Here is a 23543-nt window from a genome sequence, read left to right on the forward strand (position 1 = left end):
TAAGATGGATTTATTTATTATGCATGTACACCTGCTAGCCAGAAGAAGGCACCAGATTGCATCATAGATGGTTGTGAGTCATCATGTGGTTGCTGGGAATTGAACTTAGGACCTCTGGGGGAGCAGTGAGTGCTCTTAACCTCTGAGCCATCTCTCCAGCCCAAAGTATAGTTTTTAAAAAGCTATATTTTAAAGATGTATTTGAAATAAAAAAAATATTTTTTTAAAAAGGGGACTAGAGAAGTTGCTCAGCAGGTGAGTGTATGCTTGTTCGTCAAGATGACCTAATAGGGTTCCCAGTTCCAAGGGACAAGATGCTCACTTTTAGCCTTTGTATTGCCTGCACACTCAAGACCTTCACTCACACGTCACACATTAGATAAATAAATCTTTAAAGATTAATATGGCCGGGCGGTGGTGGCGCATGCCTTTAATCCCAGCACTCGGGAGGCAGAGGCAGGTGTATCGCTGTGAGTTCGAGGCCAGCCTGGTCTACAAAGTGAGTCTAGGACAGCCAAGGCTACACAGAGAGACCCTGTCTTGAAAAACCAAAAAAAAAAAAAAAGATTAATATGAAAGTATTTCAAATTGAAACTTGGGCTTTAGAGGCACTGCTCTTTTCTGTCTTGTTAAAAAAACAAAACAAAAAACTCTGTTTCATAATCCCATAGAGGGTAAGAGGTGTTTTTTAATCTTGGCCTTGTACTTTTACTGGTTGCAGTAAAATTTACTTGAGCTTGTCTGTGATTGATTTCCCCGCCTGTGATACAGTCTATAATAGCTCACCTTCAAAAAAAATAATAAACAAAGAAGAGGAGGTCATATCTCTTGTATTAAAATAGTTTTGAACACTGGGCTAGAGGGCTTGCCTGTAGACCAGGCTGACCTAGGATTCAGAGATCTGCCCATCTCTAATTGCCAAGTGCTGGGATTAAAGGTACACACCACCACCACCAGGCTAACTTTAGATTTTCAATAGAGAAATAATAATTGTGTGCATTTCTGGAGTAAGTGCTGTCTTCATCAACATTTATTTGGTAAGGGGTTCTGGAGGCAAAGCAGTCAAAGATTACCGCTTCAATCAAGAAGCTAGTTGTCATAGCTCTTATGCTACCATCTTATTTCATTGTGTTGATGCCACTAGCCACTAAACATTTATTTTATAGCAATTTTGAAATGTGCATGTACTAACTATGGTCCTCGTGCTGTGGATCACTTAGAGCTCGTTATAGACAGACGAACCTACGTGACTTCCTCAGCACCTGCCCTTGTTATTGGTCCTGGGTGTGGAACACAGGGCTTTGTGCATGCTAGCCAAATACTCTACCGCTGAGCTACACCCTCAGCCTTTATTTTATTTTATTTTATTTTGAGACGGGGGTCTTGATGTATAGATACCCCAGCTAGCACTGAACTTCCAGTGCACCTACCCCTTGCTATCCAACTGGCTAAACTCTGCGCCAGTTTTAATTGCCCTTTGGTCTGTTACATAAAGAGGTACGTGCCATGTAGAGGAAGTGAGACTCTGACAACAAAACTAAAACACGTCACACACTAATCCTTCCCTGTGGTGGTGATGGTATGTGAAAGATGGGACAGAGGACTTGGGCTAAAATAAAGTTATTTGTTTGGTCATTCAAATTCTGGACTCCCTTATTTTAGCAGAAATAAACCTCACCTAACCATAAATTATTCTCAAACATTCCCTTCTCACACAGACCACCACCACCACCACCACCACCAAATTCTCTTTCAGTCAGTGTTGCCTTTCCCCAGTGAATTATCTGATTCAGGACCAGGGAAAGGATCTCTGGTTGCTATGTTCCTAAGGCTCCCAGTTAGTGCAGGTCATCCTTGCTTCATTAAATCATGTTGTCTTGCTGGGCGGTGGTGGCGCACACTTGTAATCTCAGCACTCGGGAGGCAGAGACAAGTGGATCACTGTGAGTTCGAGGCCAGCCTGGTCCACAAAGGGAGTCTAGGACAGCCAGGACTACAAGAGAAACCTTGTCTCAAAAAAACAAAACAAAGACAGGCGTGGTGGCGCACGCCTATAATCCCAGCACTCGGGAGGCAGAGGCAGGTGGATCGCTGTGAGTTCGAGGCCAGCCTGGTCTACAAAGCGGGTCCAGGACAGCCAAGGCTACACAGAGAAACCTTGTCTTGAAAAAAAAAAAAACAAAACAAAAAAAAAACAAAAAAAAAAAATCATGTTGTCTTGCTGTTTATTTGTTTATTGATTGATTGATTGACTGATTTTTTGAGACAGGATTTCTCTGTGTAGCCTTGGCTGTCCTGGACACTCTTTGTAGACCAGGCTGGCCGCAAACTCAGTGATCCGCCAGCCTCTGCCTCTCCAAGTGCTAGGATCAAAGGCGTGCACCACCATGCCCAGCTGCTTTCTATTTTTTTTTTTTAATTTAAATCTTACAGAAAAACAAGCATCTCTAGCCCACCACATTCTTTCTCCCTCCTCAGCAGCCATTTGAAGTGTCCTGCAGGCAACCTTTCTTGCTTGATTGTGACCTTTTATGCCATTGGCTCAACAGGCCATGTTGGTTTTTTTTTTTTTTTTTTTTTTTGGTTTTTTTTGGTTTTTCGAGACAGGGTCTCTCTGTGTAGCCTTGGCCATCCTGGACTCACTTTGTAGACCAGGCTGGCCTCGAACTCACAGCGATCCGCCTGGCTCTGCCTCCCGAGTGCTGGGATTAAAGGCATGCGCCACCACTCCCGGCTGACTTATTTATTATATATGCAGTGTTCTCCCTGTGTGTATGCCTGTAGGACCAGATCTCGTTACAGATGGTTGTGAGCCACCATGTGGTTGCTGGGAATTGAACTCAGAACCTCTGGAAGAGCAACCAGTGCTGTCTGAGCCATCTCTCCAGCCCCATTAACAAGGGTATTGAGCTTGTTAAATTAAGTGATTTTTCCCTTCTTTTTCCCCTTGTTAATAGTTGGACAGAGAGAGTCAGAAGATGTGAGAGAAAAAGACCGAGGCAAAGAAATGGCTGCCAACTCTGCAGTTGTTAACGACATCACAAAGGAGGGGCAGGAGGAAACACCTGAGCGAATCGAACAGATCCCTGCTTCAGAAAACAATGTGGAAGAAATGGCACCGCCCACTGAGTCCCAGGCTAATGATGTGGGCTTCAAGAAGGTATTCAAGTTTGTTGGTTTTAAATTCACGGTGAAAAAGGATAAAAATGAGAAGTCTGACACTGTCCAGCTACTCACGGTCAAAAAGGAAGAAGGCGAAGGCGAAGGAGCGGAAGCCTCAGTTGGGGCCGGTGACCACCAGGAGCCTGGCACCGAGACCGGAGAGCCAGCATCCAAAGAGAGTGAGCTGAAGCAATCCACAGAGAAACCAGAAGACACCCCGAAGCAAGCACAGAGCAGCACAGAAGTCACCCTTCAAGCCGAATCTGGTCAAGTGGCTGAGGAAGAAGCCAAAGATGAAGGAGGAGAAAAACGAGAGAAAGAACCCACCAAGTCCCCAGAGTCTCCCACTAGCCCAGCCAGCGGCGAGACGACATCTTCCTTCAAGAAATTCTTCACTCACGGTTGGGCCGGCTGGCGCAAAAAGACCAGCTTCAAGAAGCCAAAGGAGGAGGTTCTAGAAACTTCCGAGAAGAAAAAAGAGCAAGAGGCAGAAAAAACAGATGAGGAAGGAAAGGAAAAAACAGAAGGGACTCCTTCTGAGCCAACCCTGGCCTCAGAGCAACAGGAACCCGCAGAAGACACAAGTCAGGCCAGGTTGTCTGCAGACTATGAGAAGGTGGAGTTGCCCCTGGAAGATCAGGTCGGTGACCTGGAGGGACCGTCAGAGGAGAAGTGTGCTCCTCTGGCAACGGAAGTGTTTGATGACAAAATGGAAGGCCACCAAGAAGTTGTTGCAGAGGTCCACGTGAGCACCGTGGAGAAGGCGGCGGAGGAGCAAGGAGGAGGGGAGGAGGCCAAAGGGGGTGTGGAAGAAGCAGGAGAATCCTTGCCCCCCGAAAAACTGGCTGAGAGCCAGGAGGCCCCCCAGGAAGCTGAGCCCGTCGAGGAACTAGTGAAGAGTGGAGAAGCCTGTGTGTCTGCAGGTGACCACACACAGCTGACCGATCTAAGTCCCGACGAGAAGGTGTTGCCCAAATACCCGGAAGGCATTGCCAGTGAGGCGGACATGCTGTCCTCTCAGGAGAGAATCAAGGTTCAGGGAAGCCCCTTAAAGAAGCTCTTTAGTAGCTCGGGCTTAAAGAAGCTCTCGGGGAAAAAACAGAAGGGAAAACGAGGAGGAGGAGGCAGCGGCGACGAAGAGCCAGGAGAGCACCAGCAGGTTCAAACCGAGTCCCCAGAGAGTGCGGATGAGCAGAAGGGAGAGAGCTCTGCATCCTCCCCTGAAGAGCCTGAGGAGATCACGTGTCTGGAGAAAGGCCTGTCGGAAGCACACCAGGACGGGGAAGCTGAGGAGGGAACGACTTCCGATGGAGAGAAGAAAAGGGAAGGGATCACCCCCTGGGCATCCTTCAAGAAGATGGTGACCCCCAAGAAACGGGTCCGAAGACCTTCTGAGAGTGACAAGGAGGAAGAGCTGGAGAAGGTCAAGAGCGCCACCTTGTCGTCCACGGAGAGCACAGTGTCAGAAATGCAGGAAGAAGTCAAAGCCATTGGAGACGAGCAAAAGCCCGAAGAGCCAAAGCGCAAGGTGGATACCTCGGTGTCTTGGGAGGCGTTAATTTGTGTCGGATCATCCAAGAAGAGGGCACGGAAGGCATCCTCTTCAGACGATGAAGGAGGGCCGAGAACAGTGGGTGGGGATGGCCACAGAGCAGAGGATGCTGGGAAAGACAAAGAAGCTGTAACAGAAGCGGTTCCTGCCAGCGCCCAGGAACAGGATCAAGCTCAAGGAAGTTCCTCGCCAGAGCTAGCGGGGAGCCCTTCTGAAGGGGAGGGTGTCTCCACCTGGGAGTCATTTAAAAGATTAGTCACTCCAAGAAAAAAGTCCAAGTCAAAACTGGAAGAGAAAACTGAAGACTCCACTATAGAGCACTTGGCTTCCGATGTCGAACCAAGTAAAGAAGAATCGTGGGTTTCCATTAAGAAATTCATTCCTGGCCGGCGGAAGAAAAGGCCAGATGGAAAGCAAGGACAAGCCACTGTTGAAGACTCGGGACCAGTGGAAATCAATGAAGATGACCCGGACGTCCCAGCCGTTGTGCCTCTGTCCGAGTATGACGCGATGGAAAGGGAAAAGATGGAAGCCCAGCAAGCTCAGGGGACTGCAGAGGTGCCCCAGCTGCAGGGGGCCGCATATGTGTCCGAGGAGCTTAGCCAGACCCTGGTTCACACTGTGAGCGTGGCTGTCATTGACGGGACCAGGGCCGTCACCAGTGCCGAAGAGCGGTCTCCTTCTTGGATATCCGCATCCGTGACAGAACCTCTTGAACGCGCAGAAGGTGAAGCCACGCCTTCAGCTGAGGAGGTCGCTGAGAGAGGCGTCATTGCAGAAGAAACCCCTGTGGCCACCCAGATTTTACCAGAGGGCAAAGATGCCCATGACGACACAGTGGCCAGCGAGGTGGACTTCACTTCCGAAGCCGTGACAGCTGCAGAAACCACAGAGGCTCTCCGTGCCGAAGAGGTCACCGAAGCATCGGGGGCAGAAGAGACCACAGACATGGTGTCAGCCGTTTCCCAGCTCACCGACTCCCCAGACACCACAGAGGAAGCCACCCCAGTTCAGGAGGTAGAGGGAGGCGTGCCAGATGGAGAAGATCAGGAGCGGCAGACGCAGGCCATCCTTCAGGCAGTTGCAGAAAGGGTGAAGGGAGAGTCACGGGTGTCTGCAACCCAGGCTGCACAGAGAGCCGGGCCAATAGCTCTGGAGAAGGTGGTTGAGGTAGAAGAGGATTCTGAAGTGCCAGCCATGGAGAAAGAGAAGGATGTCATGTTGGAAGAACCGGAAACCGGAGCCGAGCATTTTGCACGGGACGCTGAGGTGGTGCAGGCTACCCCAGAGAGCCTCCAGGAAGTTCCTGAAATCACAGCAGACGCAGAACTGAAGGAGTGCCAGGCCACAAAGCTGCAGCAGCTGGAGGAACAGGCTGTGGCCCCTGAGTCATCCGAGACCTTGACAGACAGTGAGACAAATGGAAGTACCCCGCTGGCAGATCCAGATACTCCGGATGGGACCCAGCAAGTCGAGACAGTTGAAAGCCAGGACAGTAAAGCCACTGAAACTGCCGGGCAGTCACAGGTCACAGAGGCAGAGGCAGCTCCTGCTCAGGAGGAAGGGCCCTCGACACCACCTATTTTTCCGCCCCAGGAAGAACGTGAGGAGAAACCAGGAAGAGATGATGTTCTAGAGCCTACGCGGCGAGAGCTTTCTGTGGAAGCAGCGGCCATTCTGGCAAAGACTGAGGTGGAGCCAGAAGCTGGCCAGTTTGATGGAGAAAGAGTCAAAGGTGGCATATGTGCTCAAGAACTGGAGGTATGCACAGCTGGCCCTGAGGGTCAAGAAAAGACTGTTGAAGTGATGGCCGTGGCCGAATGTCGGGAAAATGAGAGTGCTGAAGTGCAGATTCTTAGCCCAGAGGGGAGAGAGATGGGAGTTGATGTTGAAAAGGAGAAAATGGAAACAAAGCCAGAGCAAGTGAGTGAAGAACACGAACAGAAAACAGCTGGCCCTGCGCAGGAAGACGGCCACCCACAGACCGTCCAGACAGCTGACTCCAACTCAGAGAGGGGAAAGGCAGTGAGCAGCCTTGAAGGGAGCTCTTCAGACCAAGACAAAGCAGGTTGCATAGAGGTTCAAGTTCAAAGCTTGGACATAACAGTCACTCAGACAGCTGAAGCCGTGAAAACCATTGTAGAGACTGTCAAGGTTCCAGAAACAGGTGAAAGGCTGGAGTGTGTAGGTGCACACTTAATCCCAGCAGAGCAGACCTCCGGAAAGGGTGACCATTGCACTCCTAAGCAAGGAGAGGACACTGTGCCTTTGGGGCCTGAGTCTCAGGCAGAGTCAATCCCAGCAGTAGTACCACCCACTCCGGAAAGCCCCCTACATTCTGACCTGCAAGAAGAAATAAGCGCATCCCCGAAACAGAGATCAAATAAAGATGACGGGCAGATTGGTGGCACCGAGGGCAAGGAGAGTGCAGCAACGGAGGGAGTCCTCAAGGCCGAGCCTGAGGTCTTGGAACTTGAGAGTGAGAGCAGCAAGCTTGTCGAGAACGTCATTCAGACGGCTGTCAACCAGTTCGCACGCACAGAGACAGCCTCCAAAGCCTGCGCTTCAGATTTACAGACGCAGGCTCCCATGACGCAGGCTGACAGCCAGGGAGCTCAACAGATGCCGGACAAAGAAGAAAGCGGCCATCAAGTCTCCGCCCAAGGTGAGATGGCTGCAGCCCAGGATGGAGTTGCGATTTCTGATATCTCCGAAGGCCTGGGCCAGACCTCAGGGAAGATCAATGCGCTTGCGGCTGAAAGTGCCAGTGTCAAAGACCAGCAGTGCGAAGACGTAATTGTCTCGCTCAAGGCAAAAGGAGACGGATACGGAGCAAGACCTGTGCCAGGGGATGGTTGTGCCAAATTAGGAGAAAGCGTTGAGAAGCTGCCACCTAAATCCAAAGATCAAAAGGGGCTTGCCACTGATGGCCCCCAGCACCGAAGCCCAGCTCAGGCAGAGGTGGATGCCTCTGGAAATCTAACCAAAGAGTCCCTAGACACCCATGGACCAAAGCTAACAGAAGATGGAGATGCTCAGGAAATAGAGATCCAGGAAGAAAAAATGCCCACTGAGCCAGTCAAAGAGATCAAGCCCCAGGCAGAAGAGGACCTACAGGAGCCACAGGGAGACCTGGCAGAATCCTAAGACGTTGGGTAGGTAAATTTCCTTCTGGAGGGTTAATTTCCCCTCCCTCGCCCCCTACCTCCTGCCCCATCTATACAATCACAAGGCAGATGATTGACTTCATATTGTACCTTTAGTTGGAAATAGTTATCAGCTAGAGTGAAAATAATGGCTTCATTTTGCCTTTCTTTTTTTGTTTGTTTTTTCTGGTTTTTCGAGACAGGGTTTCTCTGTGTAGCCTTAGCTGTCCTGGACTCCTTTTGTAGACCAGGCCGGCCTCAAACTCACAGTGATCCACCTGCCTCTGCCTCCCGAGTGCTGGGATTAAAGGCGTGCGCCACCACACCTGGCTTCGTTTTGCCTTTCTCTCTTTTTTACTTTCTTTTGAGACAGGGTCTTACTATGTACCTGGAACTCAGCAGGTAAAACAGGCTAGCCTCTGCACCTCTCCCCCCTGTGCTGGGATGAAATGCATGCACCACCACACCCAGCAGCCAAAACGTTTTGTTGTTGTTGTTGGTTTTTTTATTTTTGCTTTTTCCTTTTTAAAGATGTATTTATGTATATGAGTCTTCATGCACACCTGCAGGCCAGAAGAGGGCATCCGATCTCAGTAGAGATGGTTGTAAGCCGCATGTGGCTGTTGGGAATTGAACTCAGGACCTCTGGAAGAGCAGACAGTGCCCCCAGCCAAAACTTTTTAACCTTTCAGGTTAGGGCCTGGAGAGGTGCCTCGGTGGTTGAGTGTGTGCTGCCCTTTGCCTTGCTAACGGTCAGCTCACAACCACCTGTAGCTCCAGCTCTAGGGCCTCCAGCTGTTTAGATCTATTTGGGGAAAACACGGGCCCTCTGCCTTTGGCAGCATTAACAAGCATTTTTTAAACTTTGCGGTGCACCTGAGCCTGGGAGGGGGCGTCACTGCGGGCAGGGCTTGCAGTAGTGCAGTGCAATGTGGACCATGCTGTCTCTTTGTTTTCGCCCAAGCTGGCCTTGGGTTTTTTATGTAGCGAAGGATGATGGGGATGACCTTGAATTTTCCTGATCTTCCGCTTCTCAGTGCTGGGATGGCAGGTGTATCCTGGCATGCCCGGCTTTCCTGTTTGTTTCTCAGAGACAGGGTTTCACTGTATAGCACAGGCTGGACTTGAACTCCAGGTAATCCTCCTAGCTTTAGCCTCCCCAGTCAGGAGATTACAGATGGGCCACCACATCTGGCTCTGATAGAATGCATTTTTGTGTGTGTGTGTGTGCGCGCGCGCGCACACACGCGCGTCTTAACAGTTCAGAGTATCCACTGTGCCATCTTTCCAGCCTTTAAAAAAAAATATTGTTGTATTAGGTGGGTAGGGTGGTTATGCTATGGTATATGTTGGGAGGCCAGAGGACAACTTTTTCAGGGGAATCAAACTCACATCTCTAGTAAACCTGAGCGGTCTGGCCAACCCCTTCCCCCACCAGACCAGGTTTCTATTTTTAGCCTTGGCTGGCCTGGACTCACTTTGTAGCCCAGGATGGCCTCGCTCACAGAGATTACAGGCTAGCGTGCGCCCTGTTCCCTTTCCTCCTTTTACTGGAGTGAAGTCCAGAGCTCTCTATTCTTGGGCAGTTGTTTGTTGTCAGTATACTGAAGGAGGAAAAAAGGAGGGGGATTTTCACTTTCTCTCTTTCTTTTCTTCCTTCCACAGTTACTCATTGTTTATTTGCAAGACCAGAATGTGAAGACAAGTCACAGAACAAAATGCTGCTGTTGGGACCTTGAGACCAAGATTGCGGAGCCCTTGCGATCCAGAGAGTAGGGCTGTCCACTGATTTTCAGCCCTGTAGCGCACCCCCCGACAATCCTGAGGCCTCATCGGGAGCTAGAGCCAGCTAACATTTCCTTGTTTCAAGACTGCCTTTGATTCCCCCCCCCCCCTGGCGCCCCCAGCTCCCCCCCGCCCCCCAATGCCATCTACTTCTGATTTAAGGTCCTACATTCTCAGCCTGGAACCAACGTTGGCAATACCTAGTCCCTACTTCTCAAACTGGAGCGCCCGCCTCTGTGTGTTTATACGTATGGTTTATGTAGCCGTCCTCCTGTACCTATTGTATATTTTTTTTCTAATGTTTAAGCACATCCCTTTTGTATTATGCAATATATATAATGGGTGTGCAGCCATAGTGAAGCTTTGAGAAGCTCCATGCCTCAACTATAACCTGTGGCAAACCGAGAAATAACATCCCTGCCAGGAAGGTACAAGACTTTTTTTTTTAAAGTTTACTGATGCTTAGGTCCGCGGGTTGGTAGTCCTCCAAAAGTGGCCACTTTCCTATGAATAGCGAGCTCAGAAATAGAAGGCCATTTTGAAACATCCAGAATGTCCCACTATTACTGTGACACTGTTTTTTTTTTTTTTTCCTAATCCAGTCCAGGATGAAAAGAAGTCTCCTTAGTGGCAGATTAAGTCCCGTCTCTTAATGATATGGACAGATGAGTGTGCCTAAGGCCGTGAGATGTTTTTTGTGCAGAAGGGATCTGTTGTACTTTTTTGACTGTACTCTTATATGCTGGACTGAATTCATACGCAGAACGACATGAGTCCTGTTCTTTACAAATGGTATTTTGATAGATACTGGAGTTTGTCTGTGTTATACCCGTGCCCCTTCTTTTAAGAACAATGTTGCATTATGTTCATTTGGATAAATTGTGATTTGACAACTGATTTAAATAAAATATTTGCTTCACTTAGATCCATTGGGTTTTGGGGGAGTTTTTTTGTTTGTTTTTGTTTTTTTGTTTGTTTGTTTTTTGAGACAGAGTTTGTCTGTGTAGCTTTGACTGTCCTGGACTCGCTTTGTAGATCAGGCTGGCCTTGAACTCACAGAGATCCACCTGTCTCTGCCTCTCAAGTGCTGGGATTAGAGGCGTGCACTGCCACTGCCCGGCAGATCCATTGGTTTTTATTAAGTACTAAGGGGCCTGGGTTCCATATGTACTGTCCCATATAGGCTCGTATATTTGAATGCTTGGACCCTAGTTGGTGGACCTGTTGGGGAAGGACAAGGAGGTGTGGTCTTGTTGGAGGAGGTAGGTCACTAAGGGGTAGCCTTGGCTATCTTGGACTCACTTTGTAGACCAGGCTGGCCTTGAACTCACAGCGATCCACCTACCTTTGCCTCTCTAGTGCTGTGATTAAAGGTGTGCGCCACCATGCCCGGCGATCCTAGCATTTTGGAAGCAGGGGCAAGAAGATTCCTTGTTGTAGGACAGACTGGGATACACAGCTGGTCTAGTGAGAGCATTTCTCTTCCCCAACCTCATCTAGGATCCTGGAAATGAGTGCCCCCAGTATGGCACATTTGTGGAAATCTGTCACCTCCTGTTTATGTCACTGGAATTAGTATAATCTATACCTTCTGTGCTTGAAAAGGTTGAGACAAGTGACAACACAGGTTTAGACTAAGGTGACCAAAGGATAAGAGACTTGGGAACCCCTGTCTGGAACACCCCCCCCCCCCAAAAAAAAAGAAGAAAGAAAAAAAGAGCAAAGCCAGGTGGTGGTGGTGCACATGAGTTTGAAGCCAGCCTGGTCTACAAAGCAAGTCCAGGACAGCCAAGGCTGTTACACAGGGAAACCCTGTCTTCTGTCGCAGGAAAAAAAGAAAGAAAGAAGCCAGGCATGGTGGCTCACGCCTTTAATCCCAGCACTCGGGAATAGTGGCAGACGGATCACTGTGAGTTCGAGGCCAGCCTGGTCTACAAAGTGAGTCTAGGACAGCCAAGGCTAACATAGAGAGACCCTGTCTTGAAAAACCACCCCCCCCAAAAAAAAAGAAAGAAAAGAAGGGGGGGCGCTTGAGAACTGTGGATAGGAGATGATTAATGGTGACCTTTGGGGCTTTAAATATTTTTTTTTCTCTTTGAAAATGTCATGCGTGTATTTTAATTACGTCTACTCACCATCACCCTGCATACAACCAACACATCCATCCGTCTCCAACTTTGTTATCCTCCCATTCCCCCCTCCTTCCTTCTCCTCTCTTTTCAATACTCACTGAGCCCAGTTAGCATTGCAAGTGTGTGCATGGGTGTCGGGCCGTCCACTCGAGCTTGAGCAATATTTCGTGGACACGCTTCTAAAGGAGGACAATTCTTTAAAAGGTCTCTTCTGAGGTTGGGAGACGGCTCAGCAGTTAAGAGCACTTACTGTGCTCTCAGAGGATGTCGGTTCCTGCACCCACGTTGGGCACTGCACCGTCGCCTGAAACTCCAGTTCCAAAGGATCAGATGCTCTTTTCTAGACTCTGGCTATGACGTGCCAATGGTGCACAGGTATGCATAACAAGCTTTAAACATCAAGAGAATCAGCAGGTGAAGAGATGCCTCAGCAGTTAATACTGCTGGCTGCTCATCGGTTCAGTTCCCATCACCCGCATTGGGTGACAAATGTCTGTAACTCCAACTCCTGGGCATCTGATGCCACCTTCTGGCTTCTGCAGGCAATAGCACACATGTGCTCATGTACACAGACACAACACATGCAGAAAACTTTTTTCATCTTTTGGCTTTTTTTTTTTTTTTTTTTTTTTGAGACAGGGTTTCTCTGTGTAGCCTTGGCTGTTCTGGACTCGCTTTGTAGACCAGGCTGGCCTCAAACTCTCGGAGATCCGCTTGCCTCTGCCTCCCGAGTGCTGGGATTAAAGGTGTGCACCACCATGCCCAGCTCCAGATAAATAAAATTTAAAGAGAACAACAAAACCTATCTAATGTGGGAATTGAGCAGGGCAAAGAGTTACGTTCTACGCTAGTAACCTGGACACAGAGTTGTCATAGGTGGGGATTTTGGGAAGGCTCAAATCGAGATGTCCATGCGATTGTCTGACTTAGTCATCTCATGACTGTAAGCAGGTACATGACAAAGAAACTTGAGGAAGATTTCCTTTACAGTTTTAGAGTGTGGTCTGCCGGCTGGGCGTGGTGGCACATGCTTTTAATCCCAGCACTTGGGAGGCAGAGGCACGAGTTCAAGGACAGCCAGGGCTACACAGAAAAACCTTCTTTTGAATAACCAAAAAAAAAAAAAAAGTTGGTCTGCCATGGGGGTTGGGTGGGGCAGCTGGTTACACTGTGGCCACAGGAAGTTAGCTGGTAGGTAGCTAGCTTCTTCCTCTTTCTTCAGGCTACCATCCCAACCCAGGAGATGATGCTGCTCACACTCTGGGTTGATCTTCCATCTTCCAGCAAGCCTGGAAACTCTCTCAAAGACAAACCCAGGGGTGGGTCTCCTAGGTGACTTCAAATCCGGCCAAACTGCCAGTGCTCATCAGCACAGAACAAAGGAGTAAATTCATCACCAAGAGCAGAACAAACGAAGAAGCCGGGAGCAGGACACTTAGGTCTCATAAGCGGAAGAGGATGTGGAGTAGAGGAACATCAAGTTCTGTTGTTGGTTAAAGTGATCTCCACAGGGGTCTCTGCAGCTGTGGAAGGCAAAGTTAAGGCCTCCTGGGGGTTAGCTGAATCCAAGGCCTTCCAAAATGCTGTGCGAACACCCTACCACTGAGACGGTAGCTAGAATCCCAGCTCATCTTACTGTTATCCTGTACCACTGAGACGGTAGCTAGAATCCCAGCTCATCTTACTGTTATCCTTATATGGAGCAGCTGAGATTGCGAGGCGTGTGCTACCACACCCAATTCCTTGCACAATTTTAAGCTTAACATAGAAACTTTGGCTTGGTGTCTCAGAAAGAAAAGATGTTCTCTTCCTCCTCTCCTCCCCTCCTCCTCCCCCTCCTTTCTTTCCCTCCCTTTCTTTTTTTCTCCTCCCTTCTTTCCTCTCTGTGTCTCTCGCTCTCTCCCTCCCTCTCCCCACCCACCTCTTCCCTCTTTCTGCTTACTGTCAAAACTGCAGCTAGATTTGTATAGCAATTTCCTCAGAAGAAACATTCCACTCTGGAGTAACAGCTCAGGAGTTTCAGGACCTTCCTGAAACTGACCACCCTCAGTAGGCCCCTCCCTCCCCAGACGTATTTAAGCACTAACAGCTGCTGAGAGACTCTCAGAGCAGCCAAGCTTCCTGGAAGAGCCTTAAGCTAACTGAGGTGGGTGGAAGAGACACTCTGGGACCTGTTGAGCTGCTTGCAAGTCATACATTGAGCTCCAAGATTTACCCATGCTGGGGAGGGCTTTGGGTGATGCAGCTGTCACCCATACTCCTGTAAGTAACCTTACTGTGATTTGCTGTTGCTTCCCTATCTGGGGTGAGTCACATTTTCTCATGAATAGTGTTGAGATCTCTGTGACTACTGAGGGTCTGGTATCGTACAGGAATGTGCCACCATGCCCAGTGGGGGCAAGACTTCTTTAGAACTGGTACTCTTTTGCCTTACTTTTGAATGTACAGAGGGACTGGCGAGATGGCTCTGCACTAAGAGCTTGTTTTTCTCTTCCTGACGACTTGAGTCCAGTTCCCAGCACCCACGTGGGAGGGCGAAGAGAGAGTTTATAATGACCTGCCACTCAAGCCCCAAGGAATTGAATGACTTTTTCTGGCCTCCACAGGTACTACACTCATGTGCACATAAACACATACACAGATGGAATGTACTAGCCCGGACGTGGTGGTGTATGCCTGTAATTCCAGCGTTGGGGGAGGCAAAGGCAGGTTTGAGTTCAAGGCCAGCCCGGTCTACAAAAGTGAGTCCAGGACAGCCAAGGCTACACAGAGAAATCCTGTCTTGAAACACACACACACACATACACACACACACACAGGATTTATTTATTATATTGTTGGACCCTCATGCCCAACTTGGGAAGGGGGTCGCTGTGAGAGACCACATGAGGCACAATGCACTGATGCAAAAGCAAACATTTATTGCTGGTGCGCCAGGGTCTCTCAACACTCGGGAGGCTAAGGACCCCCCAGTGACTGTTACAGACTAGTTTTAAAGGCTAAAACCACAAAGCAGGTGGGGGTTGCTTATCAAGTTAGAGCATATGGACATTAGGACCACTGGCGTTGGGAGACCTCTTGTGGGGACTTGGGTGTGGGTCCCTAGGGTGGTTACTGGAAACCATATGGGACCTCTGATATTTGGGAGCTCGCATATAGCTATTCTAGGAACTAGGGTGTAACTCCTGAGGCTAGCAGTAAGGAGAACTGGGAGAAGCCTCTGGGTAGGCAGGGCAAACAAGCGTCTTACATTTTATAATTTTACAATTTCTCATTCCCTCCTCTTGTTGTATCTGGCCTCAATCTTGAGGCTCTTGTTTAAGGGCTTGGCACTGTTGGGTCAGGATTAAGGCCTGAGTGGCATTAAGTCGATCTCTGATAAAAGCCATTAGGCAGTTTAAGAGGCAAGGGCCGAAGGTGAGTATGAGCAGGAGCAGGATCAGGGGTCCAATGATAGACGATATCAGGGTGGAATACCAAGGGGACTGACTGTACCATTTTTCAAACCATCCCTGGTGGGCCTCCCATTCTCGTTGCCGCCTGTCAAGGTGCTCTTGGAGCTTGGTCATGGAATCTCTAACTACCCCAGAATGATCCACATAAAAACAACACTGTTCTTTTAAAGCTGCACATAAACCTCCTTCTTTGAGAAACACCAGTTCTAGCCCTCTTCTATTTTGTAGGACCACCTCGGATAGTGACGTAAGGGACTCTTCTAACTTAGTGATGGACCGCTCTATGGCACGGAGGTCCTCGTCTATAGCTCTTCTAAGCATGTCAAATTGTTGGGTCCCATGTATTAAGGCTGCCGTCCCCGTCCCCACCTCTGCTGCAACCCCCAAGCTTAACATGACAGCTAGAGTCAGAGTGACTGGCTCTCTCCGAAAGCGGGAGGGGCATGTGTCCTCGTAGTTGGCCTCGAAAGCCTGGGCAGTCTGATAGTAAATTCTGGGGACAAGCTGGACTAGCACACAATAGCCGGTTGCAGCAAATATGGCAGTGGAAACACAAGGGGTGAGTCCAGTGTTGCAGGCCCACCATAGGTTAGAGGGAGGAGTAAGGAAGTAGTTACTGGTGGTGGTAGTTATGGTGAGGGTATGGTTACAGAGGTGTTGGTGGCTAGGGGGCACAGTGCCTAGGCAGGTCCCCTGACCCGAAACTTCCGTCAAGGTGAGCTTTTTGTGCTGACCCCAGTCACAGGAGGAATGATTACTTTCTTCCTGTGTTTCTCTCTTATTATACACCTTTTCTGCCTCCCTTACCAGAGCCTGGGTGCTGAAGGTCTGAATGCCCTCCAATCTCTGTAACTTTCCTTTACTATCAGGAGCTGCCTGATCTATGAAGGACATGACTATTGTTGCCTTGTGTTCAGCTGCCGTGGGGTCAAACGAGGTATACATTTGGAACCCCTCTAACAATCTCCCCAAAAAGGCTGCAGGGCTCTCATCCTTTCCCTGAATTATGGTTCTTACCTTGGCCAAATTAGTTGGGCGTCTGCCTGCCCCTCTGAGACCTGCCAGCAGAGTCTGGCGATAGACACGGAGACTCTCCCTACCTGCTGGGGTTTCATAGTCCCAGTCTGGATGGGAGAGGGGGAACCCTGGTCAATCTCATTGGGCAGGAGTGTGGGTGCGCCCCCGGGGCCAGGAACATTTTTTCTGGCTTCTAGGAGGACCCGCTGTCGTTCATCGGTCATCAGGAGCACTTGCAACAGCTGCTGGCAATCATCCCAGATAGGTTGGTGTGTCAGCAGAATGAATTCTATCAGAGATGTCAGTGCCTGAGGATCTTGGGAGAAAGGGGGGTTATGGTTTTTCCAATTATAAAGGTCTGAGGTTGAAAAAGGCCAGGAAGTGATCTCTCCGTTGGTTGTACGGAGAGGAAAGAGGGAAGATTGCCATTGATCTTGAGTGGGGCCCCGGTGGAGGCGGAGGCGGGGAGGAGAAGGAGAGGGTGCTGGGGTAAGAGAAGGAGGGTTGGGGGAAGGAAGGGCTGTGGGTGAGACAGTGGAGGGGGTAGATGCGGAGGAGGTAGAGGGTAGAGATGAAGTTGGCAGAGTTAGAGGTTAGGGGTACGGAGGGGGGTCCAGGAGGAGAAGGTCTTGGGTTGGATCCGGGGGAAGGACGGGCATCGGGAGCTGCGGAGAAATCGAATCGCAGGGAGTCTGGTCCTGGTTTCGGGCGGAGGGTGGAGTCAGGTTCCGCCTGGGGCTTGAGCGTCAGGAATGGATGGATCCAAGGCAGAGGGTCTGAAACCAAGCTTTCCCACGTTAAGATATAGGGTACCTGGTCAGGGTGGCCATGTGACCCTGGACTAAAGACAATGGACTTTACCCTTGTGATAGTCAGGGAGTCAAAGGTCCCTTCGGGTGGCCAGCCTACATTGAAGGCGGGCCACTCCGAAGAGCAAAAAGTCTGCCAGCATCCCTTACGGACGCTTAAAGAGAGGTTGTGTGCGCCAGCACGTATATCTTTGAAATGGTCAAGAGTTAGGGTCAAGGGGGTGGTCACAGTCTGTCCCATGTCAGTGTTGGTTGCTTCAGTCAACACAAACACAAAGAGGGCGATAACACACCCGAACGAAATTAGTAGACAAGAGAACATAAGCCGCGCGGCGTTGAATTGGCGCAAAACCGAAAATACAGATTCTAACGGCGACGTGGATACACACTCACCTATGGATTTGAGGAGGCTGACGGTGTCACCAGAGCTCCTCCAGAACACCACCAAAGCGTCCTCCAGGGCAAAATCAGAACACCTGGAGCATCCTCCAGGGTGAGGGGGAGAAGGTGCTGGACACGTCTGCCCTTTCTTCTTGTCCCGTTACTAACTTGCGCGCTACGGAGAGACAGAAATACAGACAAATACAAAACAAAAGTAACTCACGTCTTCGTCGTTCGTTGGCAGCCCGGGCCAGGGGAGACCTTCAGTGGGTGAGTCGGAGGTCTCAGGGCGATCCAAGTTTCCCGGCCAACGCACCAAATGTTGAACCCTCACGCCCAACTTGGGAAGGGGGTCGCTGTGAGAGACCACATGAGGCACAACGCACTGATGCAAAAGCAAAGGCTTATTGCTGACGCGCCAGGGTCTCTCAACACTTGGGAGGCTAAGGACCCCCAATGACTGTTACAGGCTAGTTTTAAAGGCTAAAACCACAAAGCAGGTGGGGTTGCTTATCAAGTTAGAGCATATGGACATTAGGACATCTGGGGTTGGGAGACCTCTTGTGGGGACTTGAGTGTGGGTCCCTAGAGCGGTTACTGGAAACCGTATGGGACCTCTGATATTTGGGAACTCACATATAGCTATTCTAGGAACTAGGGTTTAACTCCTGAGGCTAGCAGTAAGGAGAACTGGGAGAAGCCTCTGGGTAGGCAGGGCAAACAAGCGTCTTACATTTTATAATTTTACAATTTCTCAATATAAACAGTGCTCTGTGTGCACATACACTTGTAGGCCAGAAAAGGACATCAGATCACATTATAGATGGTTGTGAGCCACTACATGTTGCTGGGAATTGAACTCAGGACCGCTGAACCATCTCTCCAGCCCCTTGACCACAGTCTTAATTAAGTCTCAAAGATCATAAGCACATCTGAAGACAAAGTTTCAAACAAACCTCAGAGCCTTCAAATGCTTAACAATTCTGTGAAGTTGATACAAGGGAGGAAAGAATAGTTACTCCAAAGCAGAGATGACCAGAAACCCGTGCTGGTCATGGTGGGCTCCCTGGCTCAGCACCAGCTGGGTACTTCTGAGAAATGATTGGTCTCCAGGCTGACAAGCATTGGGCTAGTGAGATACTGGGTTCTGTCTCTAGCAGAACTGTAAACCAGGTGTGGTGGCATGCATCTGAATTACCAGCACTCAGCAGGGGTAGGCTGGAGGAGTCAGGAGTTCAAAGTCATCCTCAGCCACATGTGAAGCTGGAGGCCAGTCTAGATTACAGGAGATCTCTCTCTCTCTCTCTCCCGCGCTCTCCCCTCTCTCTCTCTCTCTCTCTCTCTCTCTCTCTGTCTCTCTCTCTCTCTCTGTCTCTCTCTCTCTCTGTCTCTGTCTCTGTCTCTGTCTCTCTCTCTCTCTCTCTCTCTCTCTCTCTCTCTCTCTCTCTCTCTCTCTCTCTCTCTCTCTCTCTCTCACACACACACACACCAAAACAAAAGAAACTCCTGGGTTCCACTATGCATAGACTGACCCTTCTTTCAGGAGCAGGGCCAACTTAGGCCTTCCAGAGAGTTCTGTGGCACAGGAAGTTGAGGGCCTCTGTGGCGTCTGTGGCTTTAAAATATCTTAAAGGGCAGGGTATAGTGGAGCAGGATGCATGCTTTAATCCCAACACTTGGGAGCCAGAAGCAAGCCGATCTCTGAATTTGAGGTCACCCTCATAGTGAGTCCCAGGATAGCCAGAGCTATGTAAAGAAGCCCTGTCTTAAAAAAAAAAAAAAAAAAGCCTTGATGAGAATTGCCTCGATTGCATCGTAAAACATTAACAATTTAAATGGCCTTTTAGGAATGAGCTTTAGGAGAGAAGATTACCACCTTGGAGTTGGGAATGGGCTAAGAAGTGGGAAGGCATTGAAAAGGGCAGCCCATTATATCTGAATCAAGATGAATGGGCCCTTAAGGAAAGGACTGTCCTGTGTGAAACCCAGAGAGAAGCTTCATTAAGAGAGATAGTGTAGTGGATCTCTGTGAGTTCGAGGCCAGCCTGGTCTACAAAGTGAGTCCAGGACAGCCAGGACTACAAGAGGAACCCTGCCTTGAAAAGCAAACAAAACAAAATAAGGGGGTGGAGGTGGGGCCGGGTGGGGGGGGCGTATGAAAGAATAAGAGAGTGCTGTCCCCGGCAGGGTGCTGGTGAGAGGCCTGGAAGAGCTGTTAGAGTTCTGCTTCGGTCTGCCTACCTCTGACATCATTGTTTACCTGCCACAGGGGCGTGGCCCTACCCAGGGCTATATAAAAGGACAAACCCTCCTGGAGGCCTTTCTCTCTACCCCATTACTCCTTCCTACTTTTCCTCTCTCTGGCCCTCTCTCTTCACCCTTCTCTGTCTTTGGGGTACCCCTCACCTTTTCCTTCTCTCCATGCTCATTTATTAAACTCCTTTACAACACAGTGTACACCTGCCAGCCAGAAGGGGGCACAGACCTCATTATAGATGGTTGTGAGCCACCATGTGGTTGCTGGGGATTGAACTCAGGGCTTCTGGACGAGCAGACAGTGCCCTTAACTACTGAACCTTGAAGTTGGAGTCCCTGACAAGCCATCACTCCAGCACGTTTCTTGTCATTCTTAACAACCTACATCCAAACCCTTCATCTAGGACCTTCTCCCTTGGGTGAGATCTCCTACCAGCAGGGTTCATCCTCCACCCACCCACCCCCTGACACCCCCCGCACTCCCATTCAAAACCCTAGCACTAGGTAACCATGTCTGCTCTCGGGCCACACCCTTGGTCTCTGTCCAGTGCTGCCGAGCTACTGGAACGGTTGTACCAATCTCATTGAGTTAGACCTTGCTCAGGGGACACCCTGACTTCTACTCTCCCCATAAGGAACAATCCATTTGCCGCTTCTCCAGGCTCCTCTGGGATGCCTTCTGAGAATTTCAAATCCCTACACCCACAATAAGAACTTCTAAGCTTACGTGCCTCTGCAACCAAACTTGGACAGATCCAAAAACTAAACTCTGAATTATCGCCAGCAATCGGGTAAAATGGAAGGAAGTTCCTATGTTCAAACCTTTTCTTTGCTCTCCCAAAATTTTCAAGCATTGTTTCCCCTTATTTTCAAGCCTCTTTTCTTTGCTCTCCCAAGAGTTTCAAATGTACACCTAAAGAAAAATTTCTCTCTAACCTACTAACTTTGTCTTCTGCACACATGAATGTTCCAGTATCCTGCCAGACCGCTTACATCTGGGACATCGTCAAAGCAGCTACCCACAAGTGTTCCTGTCCAACCTCATAGATGGTGCCAGCTGGACCTGCATTGCCCTTCCCAGCTGCAGATGTACTCAGACCCTGGACAGCAAATGCAACAGCCCTATTCTTCCAGGACCTGGCCAACATTTCAGCTTCTCAAACCCCCATTGCCGTCCTACTGTCAACAGGGAGTAGTTAAGACAATTACTTTGCCTGTTATCCATTTGCAAAAGGCTGAAATGGTGTGCTTCAGGCCAGGGGACAAACAGCTCCAGGTTCTCCCAGCACTCCTTGGTCCCTCAGTGGGACATGGCTGACATACCCTACCCTCTACCTTGAACTTTCAGGGCAGAGCTTTTCCTTCCTCTTCAGTATATAATCTGGACATTTTGTTGCAATTGCTTCTCTCTCTTTTCTACCTACATTTGTATACTTTAATTTACCTTATATAGAAACAATCCAACGCTCTCTCTCTTTTTTTTTTTTTTTCCAAGATAGGGTTTCTGTGTAGCCTTGACTGTCCTGGACTAGCATTGTAGACCAGGCTGGCCTCGAACTCACAGTGATCTGCCTGCCTCTGCCTCCCAAGTGCTGGGATCAAAATCAAGGCGTGCACTACCAGGTCCCAGCCCTCTTTTTTTTAATTATAGGAAAAGGTAGGAATGTTAAGAGTTCTGCTTCAGTCTGCCTACCCGTGACTTCACTGCTTATCTGTCACGGTGGGGGAGGGGGGATGCCATGGCCCTGCCCAGGGCTATATAAAAGGACAAATCTCCTGGTGGCCTCTCTCTCTACCCCCTTACTCCTTCCTACTTTTCCTCTCTCTGGCCCTCTCTCTCTCTCTCCTCTCTTCTTGTCACTCTGTCTGTCTGTCTGTCTCTGGGGGTACCCCTTACCTTTTCCTTCCCCCACTCCCATGCTCATTTACTAAACTTCTTTACAACATAATATCTGGCATCTGGTACCTTATTATTCCTTATATCTTATCGCATTGCCTTGTTTATTAATCATAATAGGGGCCTCAGAGCACCAGTTCTCAACCGGTGGGGTGGGGCTTGACCCCTTTGACAAACCATTATCTCCAAAAACATGTGTATCACGATTTGATTTGTAACAGTGGCAAAATTACAGCCATGAAGTAGTAATGAAAATTATTTTGCGGCTGGAGGTCACATGACATGAGGAAATGTATTAAAGGGTTGTAGCGTTAGCAAGGTTGAGAACTGCTCCTTTAGAGAAATGCCCCAACAGAGGAAAGTGTCTGGCTGTTATATTCTCTAGGGGTGGGTAGCAGGAAGTTGGACCCAAGTAATTTAGGTCAATATAATGTATGTGACAAGGAATATGGAAGAGCCAGGAACTGGGTAGTACCATAATTTAAAAGGTGTAAAAAAAAATCCGCAGTGAGCCAGGTGTGGTGGTGCACGCCTTTAATCTCAGCACTCGGGAGGCAGAGGCAGGTGAGTTCAAGCCCAGCCTGGTTTACAAAGCAAGTCCAGGACAGCCAAGGCTATACAGAGAAACCCTGTCTCAAAAAACCAAAAACCAAACCAAAACAAAACAAAAAAACCACAGTGTAGCCCAGCTTTTTGACTTGCAACAGCTCCCAAGGTGTATATTTACATAGAGAGTCGAATCTAACTAAAAAGGATGAAACAGACTCCTCTTGGTGTTTACTACTCTAGGATCTTATGCTTTGCATTGTCGGTTGGCAGTACCCCTGACCTCTTCTCTGTATAGACGGTTGGTTGCCTGGATGACATCTACACATTCCTCTCAGTCTGTTCTAGCACCTTCTGGAGCCTGTAGGATTCTCACAATTCCATGACTCATTGCAATAGCCCTCTCTGCACTTTAGCAGTGTGGACAACATCACCACACAGGAAACTACTGAGGACTATCTGACAGGTGTACTTCTAGCTAGGATGACTTTTTTTTTTTTTTTTTTTAAAGATTTATTTATAGGAGTATGCTGTCTTCATGCACACCAGAAGAGGGCATCATGTGGTTGTGGGAATTGAACTCGGGACCTCTGGATGAGCAGCCAGTGCTCTTAACCTCTGAGCCATCTCTTTAGCCCCTAGAATGACTTTTTTTTTCAAGATTTATTTATTATGTATACAATGTTCTGTCTCCATGCACAGAGGGCACCAGATCTCATTACAAATGGTTATGAGCCACCATATGGTTGCTGGGAATTGAACTCAGGACCTTTGGAAGAGCAGCCAGTGCTCTTACCCTCTGAGCCATCGCTCCAGCCCCCCTAGAATGACTCTTGATGCAAGACTTCCACAATCCTTTCTGTGTTCTTTGGGTAGAGAAATACACAAGAGAAGACTCACGTGCCCATTTAATTAAATGTTTATTCAATGAAAGGATGTACAAAAACTTACAAATATGAGAACTCAACTATACATAAGAGGATGATGGGTATGCAGTTTCTAACATCACGTACGGTATAGCTGCACAATCCCCACCCCTTGCCCCTCAGTCCTCACTTCTGGCTCCCGTTGCATCCTATGAAACAATTTTCCTATTGGCCCAAGGGAAGATTAATGGACAAGCTTTCATGCTGTTAGGCCAGTGGGGAAATTTCAGGTGTTAACAAAAACTGGAGGATACACAAAATCGATTGTTAGGTGTTTTTTTCCCCTCCAAAAATTTTTTTGTTTGGTCCTGATTTCTCTCTTGTTATTTCTCATGCTTTAGTAGATGTCACCAGAACTATGGACACTGCTTTAAACTTATTTTTGACAAAAATTTAATTTTTTATAAGTTCACTGTGTGTAGCCTAGGCTGGCCTCGAACTCCCACTTCCTTCCCACCGCCGTTGGGGTTACGGGGGCA

The 23543-nt window shown here is 48.8% G+C and overlaps 1 protein-coding gene across 2 annotated transcripts in view; it reads left to right on the forward strand.

Moving 5' to 3' along the window:
* Positions 1-7876, forward strand: part of Akap12 (A-kinase anchoring protein 12) — an 84304-nt gene extending 76428 nt beyond the window's left edge. For both annotated transcript variants that reach the window (XM_051164096.1, XM_051164097.1), the window contains one exon: positions 2958-7876. In XM_051164096.1, coding sequence (XP_051020053.1) covers positions 2958-7861 — 4904 coding nt within the window. In that variant the 3' untranslated portion in view covers positions 7862-7876. The remainder of the gene's footprint in view (positions 1-2957) is intronic.
* Positions 7877-23543: the final 15667 nt, after the last annotated feature.

This window comes from Acomys russatus, chromosome 21 (genome assembly GCF_903995435.1).
Source record: "Acomys russatus chromosome 21, mAcoRus1.1, whole genome shotgun sequence".
NCBI classification, from domain to species: domain Eukaryota; kingdom Metazoa; phylum Chordata; class Mammalia; order Rodentia; family Muridae; genus Acomys; species Acomys russatus.